This window comes from Radiomyces spectabilis (assembly GCF_025331425.1).
Source record: "Radiomyces spectabilis strain NRRL 2753 chromosome Unknown BYT42scaffold_3, whole genome shotgun sequence".
Taxonomy (NCBI): Eukaryota; Fungi; Mucoromycota; class Mucoromycetes; order Mucorales; family Radiomycetaceae; genus Radiomyces; species Radiomyces spectabilis.
Window position 1 is genome coordinate 2,349,523 of NW_026251928.1, and position 15,731 is coordinate 2,365,253.

The 15,731-nt window shown below is 43.5% G+C and overlaps 8 protein-coding genes across 8 annotated transcripts; 4 read left to right on the forward strand and 4 right to left on the reverse strand.

Moving 5' to 3' along the window:
- Window positions 1–115: 115 nt before the first annotated feature.
- Window positions 116–1,344, reverse strand: BYT42DRAFT_491929 (beta-lactamase-like protein; the record flags this gene model as incomplete). The annotated part of the gene is made up of 6 exons (XM_051564110.1): window positions 116–313; window positions 381–527; window positions 610–852; window positions 914–970; window positions 1,028–1,176; window positions 1,266–1,344. 6 exons carry the CDS (start codon window positions 1,342–1,344, stop codon window positions 116–118), a joined length of 873 nt encoding a protein of 290 aa, XP_051426642.1.
- A 2,710-nt stretch (window positions 1,345–4,054) lies between these two features.
- On the forward strand, window positions 4,055–5,112 carry BYT42DRAFT_561397 (immunoglobulin E-set). The gene is made up of 4 exons (XM_051567362.1): window positions 4,055–4,529; window positions 4,610–4,670; window positions 4,746–4,889; window positions 4,966–5,112. The coding sequence occupies exons 1-4, from the start codon at window positions 4,188–4,190 to the stop codon at window positions 4,998–5,000; spliced, it is 582 nt and encodes a 193-aa protein (XP_051426643.1). The 5' UTR covers window positions 4,055–4,187; the 3' UTR covers window positions 5,001–5,112.
- On the reverse strand, window positions 5,082–5,975 carry BYT42DRAFT_561400 (uncharacterized protein). The gene has a single exon (XM_051567363.1). The coding sequence runs from the start codon at window positions 5,915–5,917 to the stop codon at window positions 5,126–5,128; it is 792 nt and encodes a 263-aa protein (XP_051426644.1). The 5' UTR covers window positions 5,918–5,975; the 3' UTR covers window positions 5,082–5,125.
- BYT42DRAFT_561402 (uncharacterized protein) lies at window positions 5,927–7,143 on the reverse strand. The gene is made up of 5 exons (XM_051567364.1): window positions 6,861–7,143; window positions 6,758–6,778; window positions 6,607–6,677; window positions 6,456–6,543; window positions 5,927–6,345 (listed from the first exon to the last, which is right to left on the reverse strand). Exons 1-5 carry the CDS (start codon window positions 6,937–6,939, stop codon window positions 6,215–6,217), a joined length of 390 nt encoding a protein of 129 aa, XP_051426645.1. The 5' UTR covers window positions 6,940–7,143; the 3' UTR covers window positions 5,927–6,214.
- Window positions 7,144–7,375: 232 nt separating this feature from the next.
- BYT42DRAFT_611835 (Metallo-dependent phosphatase-like protein) lies at window positions 7,376–9,815 on the reverse strand (the record flags this gene model as incomplete). The annotated part of the gene is made up of 6 exons (XM_051571554.1): window positions 7,376–8,547; window positions 8,614–8,840; window positions 8,906–9,088; window positions 9,228–9,251; window positions 9,306–9,533; window positions 9,622–9,815. The coding sequence occupies 6 exons, from the start codon at window positions 9,813–9,815 to the stop codon at window positions 7,376–7,378; spliced, it is 2,028 nt and encodes a 675-aa protein (XP_051426646.1).
- A 286-nt stretch (window positions 9,816–10,101) lies between these two features.
- On the forward strand, window positions 10,102–11,418 carry BYT42DRAFT_248680 (uncharacterized protein). Its single transcript, XM_051562700.1, has 3 exons — window positions 10,102–10,787; window positions 10,860–10,946; window positions 11,020–11,418. Exons 1-3 carry the CDS (start codon window positions 10,316–10,318, stop codon window positions 11,370–11,372), a joined length of 912 nt encoding a protein of 303 aa, XP_051426647.1. The 5' UTR covers window positions 10,102–10,315; the 3' UTR covers window positions 11,373–11,418.
- Window positions 11,419–11,812: 394 nt separating this feature from the next.
- Window positions 11,813–12,794, forward strand: BYT42DRAFT_248662 (uncharacterized protein). Its single transcript, XM_051562699.1, has one exon. It carries the CDS (start codon window positions 11,905–11,907, stop codon window positions 12,598–12,600), a length of 696 nt encoding a protein of 231 aa, XP_051426648.1. The 5' UTR covers window positions 11,813–11,904; the 3' UTR covers window positions 12,601–12,794.
- A 373-nt stretch (window positions 12,795–13,167) lies between these two features.
- On the forward strand, window positions 13,168–15,128 carry BYT42DRAFT_561409 (mitochondrial carrier domain-containing protein). Its single transcript, XM_051567365.1, has 5 exons — window positions 13,168–13,380; window positions 13,505–13,755; window positions 13,936–14,038; window positions 14,167–14,607; window positions 14,711–15,128. Exons 1-5 carry the CDS (start codon window positions 13,293–13,295, stop codon window positions 14,743–14,745), a joined length of 918 nt encoding a protein of 305 aa, XP_051426649.1. The 5' UTR covers window positions 13,168–13,292; the 3' UTR covers window positions 14,746–15,128.
- Window positions 15,129–15,731: the final 603 nt, after the last annotated feature.

Consider the following 15,731-nt stretch of genomic DNA (forward strand, 5'->3'; position numbering starts at 1 on the left):
CTGCTGTTTCAATTCTTCCATCGAACAGGTATCTTAAAAAATCTTCCAGCATCCTGGCCGGATTTATCGGTCTCCTCGTTAGGTAGGCATCCTCCGCGTAAGTTCGTCTAATATTTTAGGAGTCAGTATAATTTTCGAAGCATATTCTATTGGAGAGATATTCGTTTACCTGAAGTGATGGGTGAATAAGCCGGGGCGCTTTCAATGCTGCGTCACGTTCACTTCTCAGTTTATGGTAGGACTCTGGGGTAGCCGATTCGCTGATCATCTTATTGAATCTCTTGTGAGCGCCCAACGTTGTCATCACGTCATACTATTCATTCATTCATTTAGTGTTAGTTACTGGATATCATGTATTACCGATTGAAAAAATCACTTACTTGTCGATTGCTGTTGGCAGGGGGATAATCGTGGCCAACGTAGATACGTGTATCATCGGGCCAGCTTTTATACATCTTTTGGACACTGTTGTACATTTGCTCAGTGCTACCGCCGGGGAAATCACAACGAGCTGTACCGATATCAGGCTAATATGAGAGCCAAATTAGTTTTTTGATCTGCGATGCTGAATGGAGCCGGAAAGTATTTTTTCTATTTTCCGTTACTTACCATGAACAAGGTGTCACCTACAAAGGCTGCATCACCAATTCGGTAGGATGAACATGCAGGGGTGTGACCAGGGGTACTAAGTACGCTACACTGGATATTGTTTCCAAGAGTCCATGTGTCGCCTTCTTGAACTAATCGATCAAACAGTTCACCGGCTGGCTTCAACTCCTGGTACTTGAAATTGTACTTTTTCGTAAACACGTCTTGAACTGCGGTCACCTTGTTACCCATCCAAAACTCGGGCTATCATTGAAGAATTGTATCCTTAATAGGATGACTTTGCATTGACGAAACCACCATTCACCACACTTACTTTCATCTCCAATTTCTGTTTTAAATAGTGAGCGGCTGTCAAATGATCCTAATAGTGGTTTCCGATCAGTGTATTGCCCAGAACTAAATTGATGGCCATACTTACCGCGTGTACGTGTGTATCAATAATCTTGGTCACATTCAGTTGATGTTGCTGAACAAACTTGAGGATTTTTTCTGCCATCATGCCCTGAACAGTGCCTCCAAAGGGATCATAGTCCAGAACGGGATCAATAATATACGCTTCCCGAGTTTCTGAAAGAACAAAGCATAAGGGTTCATTTTCAGTTTTTCCATTGCTTGGTTTATTTTTTTTCTTTTCATATTTTGTGAATGAGACTTACCAAGATCGGTTACAACGTATTGGGCTGTTTCGGTATCTGGTTCAAATATCGTGTGGACCCAGGGAGAGTGATTATTCATGAAAGGTTGGACAGGTAGATTGTGGTCTTTCCATTGATTGAAGCCTCCCTCAAGGTTAAAGACGTTTTGAAAGCCCAGATCCATGGCTCGTTTTGCCGCCTCAAGACTGCGACGTCCTGACATGCATTGGAAGACGGTCTAACCACAAACAGACAAATTTCAGGTCCATGAGCATGCAAGTCCATCGAATACAGTCACAGCGAACAATGCATACCTTGACGTCCTTGTTTAAATCAGATAATGCTGCGGAAAAAAGCTCCGGAGCAACACGAAGTGGAATATTCAAAGCCCCTTCGATCTTTCCGTGGCAAGCCACTTCGCTTCGCTCACGTACATCGATTAATAGAACTTGGTTCTGAAAAGGGGAAGTTTGACGAGCTTCGTCGAGCCACTGGTGCACTTGTTTCACCGTCGCTGCTGGCACGTTTTTATCCATGGCAACTGAAAAAGCCCGATACTGTGTCCATAATAGACCGGGTCGAGCACTTTTTATAAAGGATGTCATGAGAGGCATGGTTGCATTCAGGTCAAAAAGAGAGTGGCCCACCAGTGCACGGCTCTTGTAAGAAAGGATTCAGAGTCAGCTAACCCCACATTTAGCCGGTTTGGCAGCGTTGTGACGGTGGACTCGTAATGCCAGCAAAGCATTCATCAGCAACTTGCCATGTTTGGTTTCTCGGCGATTCAATCTCACCAATGCGCGAGAAAAAAGGTAAGCCGGATTTAGGAATGCCAACAAATCACACATCATCGAATCATGCGAGGTTTTCGCTTTCGCCTCATTTTTTTTCAGAAGCCATGGCCTGGGTCCGTGGGAAACTACACTGGTACTGAATATGGACGTGGTCAAAAAAAGAAGTTGCTATTTTGGGAAGTTGCCTGAGGACGCTTGGCCAAAAAAAAAAAGTTGGAATACCTTTAATGCATGAGAACCTTTTCCATTGTCTTGTTCATCAACGAATTCACCAGTTTGACACATGAAGACAGTAGGCCTGGCTTGTCCCATAATCCCGCAAGGGCAATGATTCGCTATTGCGACTTGGCATTCACTTCCCAATTCCGCACATCTATTGCAAGTCTCCCACTTTGAGGACGCGGAAAAGTGAAGGCATCATTTTTGTTGGCTGTTTCCTTTTGGTAGAGTCATTTGTCCACAGCACGAGCACATCTGGGAGATATAAGCAACAATGATTAATTCCTTGCGCGCAACATGATTACTTACTTTGGACGTATTAAACTCCACAATCCTGCCAACTTTTCGAGACACCAACTTATTCTGCTTTTGCTTGTTGAAACTTGCATTGCCATAAGCAACAATCGGAAGGGTTTCCATGGTTGATAACATAGGCCTCTTTGCCATGTTCTATCAAACCATGGGATGAAATGCCGGATTATTTATGGGATGGTGTAAGCGATCGGCACCCGCCTTGAAAATGACGGTAGTCTTGTTGAGTACTTTGCTTGAACTTTCACTTGGGATTCCTCTGTTTTCAGGCTTTGATCGGAACAGAGGCTTTATGTGCGAAACCTTCAAACAACGATTTTTGATTATCACTATAAGAAGCTTTGGTACATAAGCTCATTGAGTGTGTATGTTTTTGTATGTGTTATGCATGTGCGTCCGTGTGTATGTACACGTACATGTATATGTAATGTATATGTGTATGTGCGCGTAGGGTGTATGTATGTATGTGCTATATGTGGTTTGTTTTTGAGAAGAGAAGATTAATGAAAGCGTCGATGGTTCCCTGTTGGGGCTGTCGTTGATTTCCCACTATGTCAATGTGACCATTGGTCATATTGAAGCTTTATATGGCATAAAGACTCGGTAGCTGCAATTTAGGTTACCACTTGACTATGGATCATCCATGCTAAAGTAAAACTTGCAACGATTCTGTCACGGTTTGCCGTTATTTTTTGCCGTTTCGTGATGATATAGCATTTGAGACATTGGTCATCGATATCTTTGTTCGTTTTTCCGCATCTGTCCCTTCATGAAAAATAGTATCACTTTTTAATTGCGTTAGACAGGCAGGATATGATGCCATGTATTATTTTTTCTTTGGCTACTCACTATTAAACTCGTAGATGAAACTGAAAGTGATCCTCGTATAGGAAGAAAAAAAAATAGAGGTTGCAGAGACGCATGACTGGATGACTCGATGATCTGAATGTTTGAATACCATTTCATGTCTCATATTTTGAGCTTAAACTAGTTCAACTGTCTGTACCAAAATGGGGCACATGGTTCGGGTGTCGTGGACCGAGCATCTTGTAACGAGTAGTACAGGATTTTATTGTCACAAGTCGGTAAGAAACTGAACAATAACCCGACACACCAAAAGGATATCATTGAAACACAACATCTGGGATAACGTGGTGATGATATAAGCTTCTAAAGTGATTAAGATGGACAAATGTTGCCTGCATAAATTTTTAAAAGTTTATCAATACACATCATCAATCGTTGGAAAAATTCTTTCTATTTGTGGTCAATGCGAGCCAACCGGTATTTTCCGGGCAATAACCGAATAAAATCTAATGTGCCTTTCCACCTTTTCAGATAGTCGACATTCATAAGGAACGGGGAAGGAGTAGTGCGATAAAAAGTTGCAGTATCTTTCATGCTGGGATGTCGTACTATTGTCAGGATAGAGAAAAAAGTAAGTAGAGTAAAAATACGTAAATAGAAACGGGAAAGAATTCTTCAGCAGTAGATCATTGTTTTGCTTTTTAGTCTTTTTCAAACTTTTTTGTATCTTTTCTTTTCCCATCGCCTTTCTTTCGCATTCTTCGTTTTGTTTTCCTTTATTCTTCGCGTATTCTTCTCCTTCTTCTTCGCCATGCGCGATTGGCTTCTCTTGCCACCTACGGCCTCATCCGATGCCGATAGCCAAGAAGCCACTGGTGCTAGGACCAAAAATGACACACCCAAATCCAGGCGGTCGATTCTAGCCTCCTTATTTTGTCGTCACCTGCTACCCTCCTCACCAAGCTCAGATAAAAGCCGACGCATATCTAGCGAAAGACCTATGAGCGACCGGCGTGTCGCTGAACCTTTGCCTGAGACTGATCATATCTCTTCCTCTTCATCTTGCACCTTATCAGAGGAGCAAGATTTGCACGGTGAAAACGCAGTAGGCGATACAGGAGTAAAAACGGATTCCAATTATCCGGCCACCAAGGTAAATTTCGTCATCTACAATAAGATTAAAATACGAGATTTGCCTTGCATACATACTCACACTGCCAGTTATGATCACAGATTGCTTGGAATCACGGCGGTCAGACAGTGTATATCACTGGTGAATTTGATAATTGGTCGGGTAAGAAATAACGCTGGAAAAAGCAGTAAGCTGAATTGGATATGAACCATTAATTGGCCCTCTGTTATCTTGCAGGATCCATTTTAATGACTCCGGAAAAAAATTCACAAGCATTTACGGCTGAGTTGTTTATTGATCGATCGGTTGATCTGGAATACAAATTTATCGTGGATGGCCAATGGTGTTGTGCAAGTGATCTTCCACAACGGACTGATGCACGTAAGTTTTTTCTGTTTTATCTACTGCTAACTGTATACAGAGAGAGGGGTTCTAACGTTGAGAACTATGCGTATAGACGGTCATGTGAATAATGTACTTTACGGACGATGATGAGAATTGAATGTAATATGTATAAAAAAATTTGGGAGATTATGAAATGCAGGGCTTCTGTTACATGTTTTCTGTTGTTGGTTTTTTTTTTTTTTTTTCCTTTTTGTCTTTTCCCCTTGAAGATTTTAACTTTTGGTGGTGGCATAAATGATTCCCACCACAATAATCGCTATGATAACGATGACGCTAAACCCGATGGACATGACACGGTTGAGTTTTTGCCATCGTTCAGCCATCTTTCCTCCTCGTTGCTGGATTTTCCTGGGCCAAAACGAACCCAACCACCACAGCGGCGGACAAATGAAACCAAATAAAAATAAGAGCGCACCAATCGTATAGAATCCATCCTGATCGTCGCGCATCATCCACCACGGCGTTTTTTCGTCTTCTTCCCGTCCGTTCCCTGACCGGTCATCGTGTAAGTGAAAGGCTTCTGATTTATGAGGAGGATCCAGCGATTGCTCGGACAGATGAGACGCAAGGTTGGCCCAAAAATGAGACATTGGTTCGGCGTTAGCAACGCCCTTTCCGGTTTTATCTACGGATGGTGACGGGGTAGAAATGGTGGGAAGACGATCTTTAAGAATGTTGGCATGAGATGGTTGAAATGAGCGGTCAATATATCGTCCAAAGGAAGAATCAGCATCGGCTTGGGTGACAGGATGAAATTGAATGGCGTTGGCTGGCAAACTGGAAACAAGAGGAGCGGTAGATGTATGGGATGAAGGCCTACTGTCAGGATCCTTAGATTTGGGTTGATGCAGCGATGCTGCTACGTTCGGTGCCAACCCCGAAACCGCCGACGAAGGTCTCGAAACTGAAGCGTCGGTCTTGGCCGATAAAGAGCCTACGGAAGAGGCCGGTCGGATCAAGTTTTGCGTGAGTTGATACGACCACTCAGGAACAGGTCGCTCCATCGTCACTGAGGGGGGGGGGGGGGGAATAATAGGTCCAAGAAGTTGTAAAAGGGAAAAAAAGGATTTATTCAGCACTTGCCAAAAGTATACGCAGTAAACAGAGTCCAAGTTGGAAAAAAGCAAGAGGAAAAAGGGAAGGCAGCGAATAATGTAGGACAAGACAAGGTTAGCTTAGAGAAAAAATATTCCACACCTTCAGCAGCTCGGTATCACAAAACCGGTGCTTTCCTTTTTAATAACGTAAAGCTCGTGCGAAACAAACATTTCTAATCTGAGCACTATGATAGTTTACAAAGATCAATGGCCAGAGCAGCAGCTATGCGTCTTTTCCTCATTGTTTTTGGAGTTCTTTTTTTTGCGGAAGATGTTTTTCGCTTTCTTGATCGAGTCGTTATCTCCCAGTTCGGTGTCCTTTGTGATGCGCAAGTCTGTAAACATTAAGAAAATGAAAAAGACAATATCAAGGTGAGAAGACGTGCATACCCCAATGACGATAACAAGGTCATTCCCCCCCATTGATAGGTATCAGGACACTTACGATATAAACTATCTTCTCCTTCCTTTGGTACAGCCTGCACTACGTTCCGTCGCAGCAATGTCGCCACTTGATCTGCCAGTGTTAATTTCTATCCAAATTACCATCGTGAATATACTTCTTCAACCGTTGCAACATGGATGGTAAGTCTCACCTCCTCCAATATATCTGTATTTGTCTCATCTTTAAACTGCATGAATCTTGCATGGGTCTCCTTTCTCGCAGCTAAAAAATTTCAACGCAGAATAATGAATGCTCCCTCTTTGACCCAATCGAACTTTCCGAGGATATGAACAATAACATACCTATGATTGCTTTTGCGTCCGCTAAAGATCCCGAAAAGAAAAACATACCATCCATCGACATGAGTGTCACCGAAGCATGATGGAGTAAGTGAACATGACCTACCTCCGAACACTTCTTTCTGTGTTTTTAAAAGGTTTCTGTAGGCAGCAATAACTGCTTGTCTTGATGGTGCAATGGACATGATGGATCTTTGCTGAAGTTGCTTCTGAAGCGGTTTGTGTTTTTTGTTTGTTCTATTTTTTGTTTTTTTCGGCGGCCGGTTCCCCCTCAGGGCGGAAAAGAAATTAATTTTTTTAGGCAGTCGAAACCAACGTGGTCGTGACCGTTGTTTTCGGAAGCAACCCCCCAGAGCACGGATAGAAAGATCGGTATTTGTGGATCCGCATTCCCTCCCAACTAAACGTCGGCATTATTTTTCAGGTCGTCATCCAATACAGTTATACAATGTTACATATCATGTTAATGAACTGTTTGATTCAACAATTGTTAAAGGGAGTAAGGAAATTTATAAGAGTAGATAAAAACTATCGTACGATATTCAAATAGGGAAGTGATTCCGGACCGATGGAAAAAAATTGGAGAGAGGGAAAATATAGGTTATTGTAGAGTCGATTAATCTAGTAGTCTACTTGTACAATGCGACCTTGAACAGAAGGACTGATACTAGCCCATCGCTTAAGCCACGATTCTCCTTCATCGTTGGGATACCGTTTGCCAGGTTCAGGATCTTTGTCTTCATCGTCCTCCGCGGCAATACAGCTGGGGTGACCTTGATTCGCATCGTGCAAGGCATTGATCATGCAATCGTCTGTACAGTTGTACTCTGCACGATCTTCGACTTTGTCACTTGAGAAGGAGCCGCGATAATGGCTTTTTTCGTCATCGTCCTCTTCGGGTTGCAGTTGGCTGGCCATCTTTAACCAATGATTGGCGGCGGCCGCCACCACTCGTTGGATACGTTCATTGTCATGCTTCTTCTTGTCTTCCATGCGTTTTTTTCGATTGATCAGACTTTCACGGAAAGCATTAAAGTATTTCAGTCCCAAGAAGAACTTTCGGTATAGTGTCGTCACCAAGACGCCGTTTTCATCGTCAATGACGTATTTATCAGGAGACACCATAAGCGATGTGTAGCCATCGTAACCACCTGTCAAGTAATTTCGTGTGGATACCACATACTCACGTTCGAGATCCAGGGGATCCATGTTATCCGGGTCGTACCGTGCTCTCAATTCACTGTCACGGGGAAGCAGGCGAGGTCGCATGGCGGAGGGATCGCCGATCTGGTGTCCTCTTACGCACAAGACACGACGAACACGTTGACCGGGGGGTTTATTGGGATTCCATTCCAAGCGCAATCCTGCCAGTTGGGGAAATCGGCCTTCTTGTTTCGGATATTCGGATACACTGTTCTCTAGAGCGTCCCAAATCTGTTGTCCCGTAAGCTTGACCACCACCACCGGATCCTGAAAGGGAAAAGCCGTCATGATATCCCCCAGTGTCAGTTCACCCACTTCGATGATACTATCATTGCGGATCGTGCCACCACAGCATAAAGCAAAATCCGGTGGGGTATTCAGAAAACGGTAAGAAATCAACATCAAATCGGCCGTCAGATTTCCCAAATTCGTTTCGCGTGTACGCACAGCCTGGCTTCGTCCATCCAGTGGCACAGCCGTGTAGCCAATAGGCCGCTGTGTCTTTTGCGACACGAGCTTGGCCACATCGTCTACCACTTGTTCCATGTCCTTGTTGGGGCTCACAGTTGAATCCACAATCTTACGTTCCACTGTGTAACCATCATCAATCAATCAAAAGGTCTGCATTCAAATCTATCGCAGCGCAGAAACTTTACCGGAAGCATGGCTGATATACTTTCTGCCGTTATCGTCGGTCTCCACTTCCAAATGAATATGCGAAAATTCGCGAAAGTCCGTGCCGCTCTTGACAACACGAACAGGCCGCTCTGTGGGCGTTTGACCCTTTTCGGGATCAAAGCCGACATCTTTCAAGTTTTCTTCTCTCGTCCAATGTTTGCCGACAATGTCGAGACCTTGAGAGACATAGTAAAAATGATCATGGCTGCCCCCCTTTATGTTAGTACACCACAATCCACACATTGGGCTACAAAAGAAGCAATACGGTACCCTCCTAAAATGAGATCGATCTCTGTACTGCAGGCTTGACCAAGCTTAATATCATTGGGAACGCGCATATGGGTCAATGCGATCACGAGATCCACCTTGTATGAACCTTCAGGATCTTTCAGCATTTTCGCCAGCTGGTGCCCCACATTCACAAAATCATGATACACCAACTCGGGAGGAAATCTGCACGATAACAAGCATTCACATGAATGGTTGACCAAAAAAAAAAAAAAAAAAAAACCTCCTCCCCTGTCCCTTTTTGTCCCCTTCTCAAAGTGGAAAACTTCATTCTCCGCAAACCAAAAGATTCTTCTGAACTTACGATGGAATAGTTTGAATCCATTCTCTAATGAAGCAATGGTGTGAGTAGGTGGCATGCATCAGCATGGTCATTACTTACTCTTCTACTAGACCAATGACACCAATGCGTAATCCAGAAGATGGATGTTCGAGGATAAGGTGACGTTGCAGAGGCGACGGTGGTTCACCGGTTTCGTCAAGGACGTTGGAAAGAAGCCAGGGAAAGTTGGTATTTCCCAACAGCTTTTGCAGTTGAGGAAGACCAAAGTCAAAGTCATGGTTACCGATACAAGCCGCATTGATATTTAAAAGTTTCAACACATTGGTCCTAAGCAGCAGCGACGGATTAGAAGGAAAACTCTCAGGTACAACGGATATGTTTTCGACGAGTCAATCCGAGAGTATGGGTCGCTTACATGTGCATGCCACGCGTGACACTGCCTTCCAGACTCGGATTGAAAGCGTCCCCGGAGAAAAGCACCAGGGGGTTAACGGCTTCAATAACGCTGTCAACCGCTGATCGGAATCGGGCAGCTCCTCCAATAGGCTCTTCTTTTGCAGGACTGACGTTATAAACGTCATTGAAATGGATTAAATCTAAAATAGGCATTGCCGAATTTTTTGTGCAGTCCCAAGGGGTAAGATGGGTATGTTTTTTTAAGGGTACGAGTACTTTTTACGAATAAAAGAAGAAAAAGAGATACGAAAAAAAGGCACGGCACGGCTCGGAAGGGTGAAAAGAAAATGAGGCGAGAGCATCGACATGGAACACAGAAATACAAATGACACAATTGACGGTAACACAAAAATTTCAGCAACAGCTTTGATTCTGGTCTGAAAAATTACCCGGCCGTTCACCTATGAAACATGATTATAAAAAAGTTTTAACGACTCTGCAATGCAAAAAGAAAAAAAAAAGAGATCTAGTTATTTTAGCCACGCTCTCAAGTCCCATACAAGCATTTCTGCTGTGCTTAATCCCCGCTCTTTTATTGGATTACCAAAAGCGGTCATGAGAGGGATAAAATGAATTCGCACTTATGAATTTTTTACTGCGGTGACGATGTCCATGGATTAATCAAACGAAATTTTTTGGGTTTGCAGGAGAATATGAGATTCTCTTATAAGGAGGAACAGATGAAAATCAACAAAAAGCTTCTCCACATTCATCAGAGCGATCGCATCTGGTCTTTGTCCCCTTCCTTTACACGGTTAATATTCATGCAAAAGGAAAAGAAAAACACCCTACTCCACCTGGGCTTATTGTCTCTCGTCCAATGGATCAGTGCAGCCGTCATCGTCCTCAACATCATTGCTCTCAACATCGCCAGCGAGAACTCCATCGAAGGATTGTTCAGTCTCCACATGGGGCCTCATGATTATCTTCTCATTGTATTAGGCACCACATCCTTGGCAAGCTGTTCGGTATTGCTGGGACTCTACATCCGAAAGTTGTATCAACAGATGAAAGGACGTTCGCTCAACGTCTCGAAAGCCTTGCTGACTACAGAGATCGCCGTCAGTGTCATGCTTATTGCTTTTTGGGGTTTGGCCACAGCCGTGGTGATGGCCCAATTTAACGGTAAGCCGTTGTGGGCGACCATGTTGAAACCACGGTATCCAGTCTCACATCGTGGTCATGGCACTTTTATAGCGGCATCGCCTTGTCGAATCAGCCAATCATCGATAATTCAAACGCTCGGTTCTGCCTGCGATTTGATGGACAGTGCGGTGGTGCTTGGTAAGTTAGATTATCGACGGACGAAGCCAGCCGTGAACGATCCTGTAACTGAAAATCACCATTATTTTGCAAGCCTTCATGGCAGTAGGCGGATGGGGAATGATTCTTCTCGTAGCACTGATTGACTTGACGCGTGAAATGGCCGAATCATCGATGATATCAACTTGTCGTCACTATATTCATCGTTTATCGCACCACGATAAACATTACGCAAAATATCCTTCGACCATCAACATGCCGTCTTCGTTTTTTTCTAAAAGTTTCTTCACTCGCAAACGCGATAAAACCCGTCATCCGTATCATGACCTGGATACTCAAACAAGTTGGTACAGACATTCATTGTCTTCAACGACAATGGTTCCGGTGCCTGCAGACATGTTGCCCAAGATTCAAGAAGGCATGTCCAAGCTTGATGTCACATTCTAAGCGTCCTGAAAGAAGGCTAACACCAACTTGTTCCTCATACAAACGCAAATCATTGATTTCCCCCCCCCTTAATTTTCACCCGGTTAATTTATACAAGTTAAAACTCTGATTTTAGGCTTCCAATACTGCATAAATAGATCTTCTTTCTTTCGTCATTCTTATAACATTCTAATGCTCTTCCACACGTTCGTACGACCCTGCCGTGGTGGGCGGAATAGAAATGAAATATCTGGGCTTCATCTTGCCGTATCCTTGTGCACGAAAAATACACGGGGCTTATTACATCTATGACGTAAAAACAAGCGCATTTGTTAAGATGGGCGTTTTCCCTTGTATACCTTTCCACCATGCGCTTAAAACTATGTTTTCATGGCATCATCACTTGCTTTCCACGCTGTGAGGCATGAACGAGAAATTTTGCGCTATATATACCAACCAAGATGCCCATTCGATATTTCCCCCATTCTTCCATTTTACTTGCCTTTCTCTTGCCAAACTTTTTCCCACTTTACACTTTTTTTGCCCAAAATAAATGCCATTCTCAAAGCTACTTAAAACCGGTGCCAGACCTAGCATGGTCCACCCTATCTCCTTCCACACCGATGCATCTCTCACACCTTTAAAGAAATTGGTACCATGTATCGCCTTTTCTCGACCACGGGATGCTTCTCTTGTGGATTCATTTCCTGATACCAACAATCGCTCAAAAAGACATGCATCACCGCATGCCATTTTTTTCGATGCACGCACGAGCAAAGAGATGGCCATGTCTGATAATACATTTTTGGATGGTCCGCGCGGCTTACATTCTGTGCCGTTGGGCGGAGCAGAAATTTTAATGCACACAGAAAACGTCCATGTGTCACCGTCGGACTTGGATATCCATGTCGATCGCGATAAGCCGACAGCCGCTGAGGCAGCCAGTTTAAGTGGGCCCTCACTCTTCGATGGTAAGTGTTCACAATTCGACCTGCCGATGTATCCCAATCAGTTTCTGAGACTTGTTTTTATAGTTCAGGGTAAACAAAATAAACGTCAAGCACGCTTATTTTCACCCGGAGATAGCGACATCCAGTTACTGCAGGAACAGTTGGAACGCTTTGAACAGGAGCAATGCAGTTGCGAAGACGACGATAGCCTTCAAACCGAAAGGGAACACATCATGTTTCAAAAACTGCAAGAAACGGAATGGCAACTCGAACTGCTTCTATCAACCTGCGACGACTGAATCTATTACTACTCAACAAATTTGCAAAGCAACCATTATGAAGTGCATCAAGTTGTTCAACGCAGTCAAGACCTGTAACGCAGACGACCCCGAGACTTCACGTCTCAACGAGTGTCATGTCAACGGAACGTGCCTTTCATTCAACTTCATCAGTCCATCTTTACCGAAATCTCTCGCCACTCATTCATCCCATTTCCATCATTTCGAACGACCTGACCCTGTTACTTTCGTTTGCATTTCAGACCTTCAATAGAAACTCGAGAAATATGCGCGTTCAAATCACATATGACAACCGCCCATCTATGCATGTGAATATGACAACAAAAAATTTGAAATAGTACCTCAACCATCATACTGTAAATAAATCCTTCACATTTTTTTTAAGTCCATGTTAAAGAAAGGCGAGAGAAACAAAAAAGTAAAAAAAGAACAATCAATTTTTTTTTTCTTTTTGGGGCAAGAAAAAAAAATTCGCTTGACCGAAGTGGAGCGATGTTCCATGGCTCACCGAGATTTTCAACGGCTGGTTTTCCCACTTTGGAAGGTAGACCGCGGAGAACAGTCACCCGTAGCTTCACTCCCCAATTTTAAGACATTTTTTGAAGCCTTTTGTCTTGACCTATTTAAAAGCTTTTTTTCTTCTCCACATACCCTTTTTTCTCCTTCTTCTTCTTCTTCACTTCTCGTTCATAATGGCACCTATCGATTCTGCCCCCGTCGATCCTAACGCTCCTCTCAAGAAGAAGCCCATCTCCTATGCAAACTTGGCTCTCGGTGCTAGTAAGTTTTTAAGAACAGCTACCGAGTCAGACAGTGATGATCCTAATGCATCATGTCCCTTATTTTCGGCTTTCTCGTACTTTCCTTCTTTGTTGTTGTTGTTGTTATTGTCATCAACGTGCAGCTTTGAACTTGTTCGAAGTCTCTACCCTCGGTCAGCCTTTCGAAGTCATCAAGACTCAGTTGGCTGCTAACCGTGGTCAGTCCATGGTCAAGGCCTTGAGCTCGATCTACAGCCGTGGTGGTCTTCTTGGTTTCTATCAAGGTTTGATTCCCTGGGCTTGGATTGAAGCCAGTACCAAAGGTGCTGTCTTGCTCTTCACTGCCTCCGAATTTGAATACCGCGCACGCGCTGCTGGTGCCTCTCCTTTCTTGGTAAGTTACATTACTATTGGCTCGGTCGCCGGCAAGTCGACAGCTTGGAAATGAATACAGCAGAAGACGAGAAAAAAATTGAGGGAACGAGGGAAAAAAAGCATGTGTGGCAAGAACGACCTGATATCGGAACGGTGATCTAATCTTAAATTTCTTGCGTTTTTCTTTTGGATCCATTAGGGTGGTATCATTGGTGGTATGGGTGGTGGTATCGCTCAGGCTTACACTACCATGGGTTTCTGTACCTTTATGAAGACCGTTGAAGTCACTCGTCACAAGTCTGGTAAGTAAAACAAGAAAAAAAAAGAAGTAAAAGGATATGGCGTTTTTCATTCGTAATGGATGAATGAGTCATCCACGTTACGCTATTGCAAACTTTGTTCGACATTGACCTATTTTTTTTTTCAACAGCTACTAAGGAGTCTACTTTCAAGATTGCTGCTGATATCTACAGACGAGAGGGTATTGCTGGTATCAACAAGGGTGTTAACGCTGTTGCTGTGCGTCAATGTACCAACTGGGCATCCCGTTTCGGTATTACCCGTTTCGCACAAGACGCTATTATCAAAGCTCGTTATGGCGATGCTCCTGATGCTGCCAAGCATGCCACAGTCCTTGACAAGGCGCTGGCGTCCGTCATTGGTGGTGCTCTGTCATGCTGGAACCAACCTATTGAAGTCATTCGTGTTGAAATGCAGAGTCAAGTCAAGGCTGAAGGCCGTCCTGAAAAGATGTCCATTGGCAAGGCCGCAGGCTGGATCTACCAGAACAATGGTATCAAGGGCTTCTACAGAGGTGCTCTTCCTCGTATCGGTCTCGGTATGTGGCAGACTCTGTGCATGGTTGCTTTGGGTAAGTCTTAAATGTTTTTTTTTTTTTTTTTTTTTTTTTTTTTTTTGGTGAATTCCGTATTTGGGTGACCCTGAAAGTTAATCTTACAATTTTCCTCTTAAAGGTGACCATTTCCGTGCTCTCTTCAAGACCAATTAAAATGCTTCCTTCATCCGCTTCCCGATTCTCACAGCCACCACAAGCAGAGATGAATCCTCAAAAGGAAAGATTCATTGACAAAAAAAGGCCAACATTCATCAGCATTTCATATTACTATTGTTCTTTTTTTGTTTTCTGTAAAATATACACCTGTTTAGACAGTTTTAAGTTTACTTCGTTTGCTGGTTCTCATTTTTCACGTGGGTTGTTGGTAATGGATACGAGCGTGGGTATCATTAAATATTCAACATGTTCCCATTCTGTCCACGTTCAATACTTACCATGCTTTTTGACGTTGCTAGCTTTCAATGCGTAATGCTGATGTAGATGGTTGGAGCGTAGCAAATACTGAAAAGTTATACACAATTTTTAGCGGAGAAAAAAACAATCAGTGCTCTTGGACATATAAGAGAGCAAAATTTTAAAGTTATCATATTGGCAATGATAACTAATCATGTGCCAGTGGTTCTTTGATTTACAAGATGCTGTGCACTCTTGCCAGCCAACTGGCAGAGCTGTCGAAATTTCATTCCCAGCAAAGGTTGGACTGATTTTTGGGGGTACAGAGACAAAGTGGCTCCTGGCTTCAACGTGCAAACTGTTGCTATGGAAGCCATACCGTCCCTGCTCTGAGTTGGTAGGCTTTTCTTTCCAAATTTCATTATCGTTCGTCATTTGATACTATAAACGGATGGGACCAGATCAACCACGTCTGGTTACTTCGAAATTTATCATCACCGGCATGCATCGCTTAATGAATGCGACGCTTCCACATGCCTCCGACATCAGTCCTTATGACTATGATATGGCAGTTGAGCTTTAAGCGAGTATGTTGCTAAGGCATATATTACATACCTTGTGAGTATTATACTTTAGGCTTCGTGTATCTGCAAGATGCCGCTTCATATCGCTCACATACAGTTGGATGCCTGCAGGCTGGCCCTTTGGCGTCGTAAGAAGCCTATTCTTTCTCCTTTTCCTTGCGA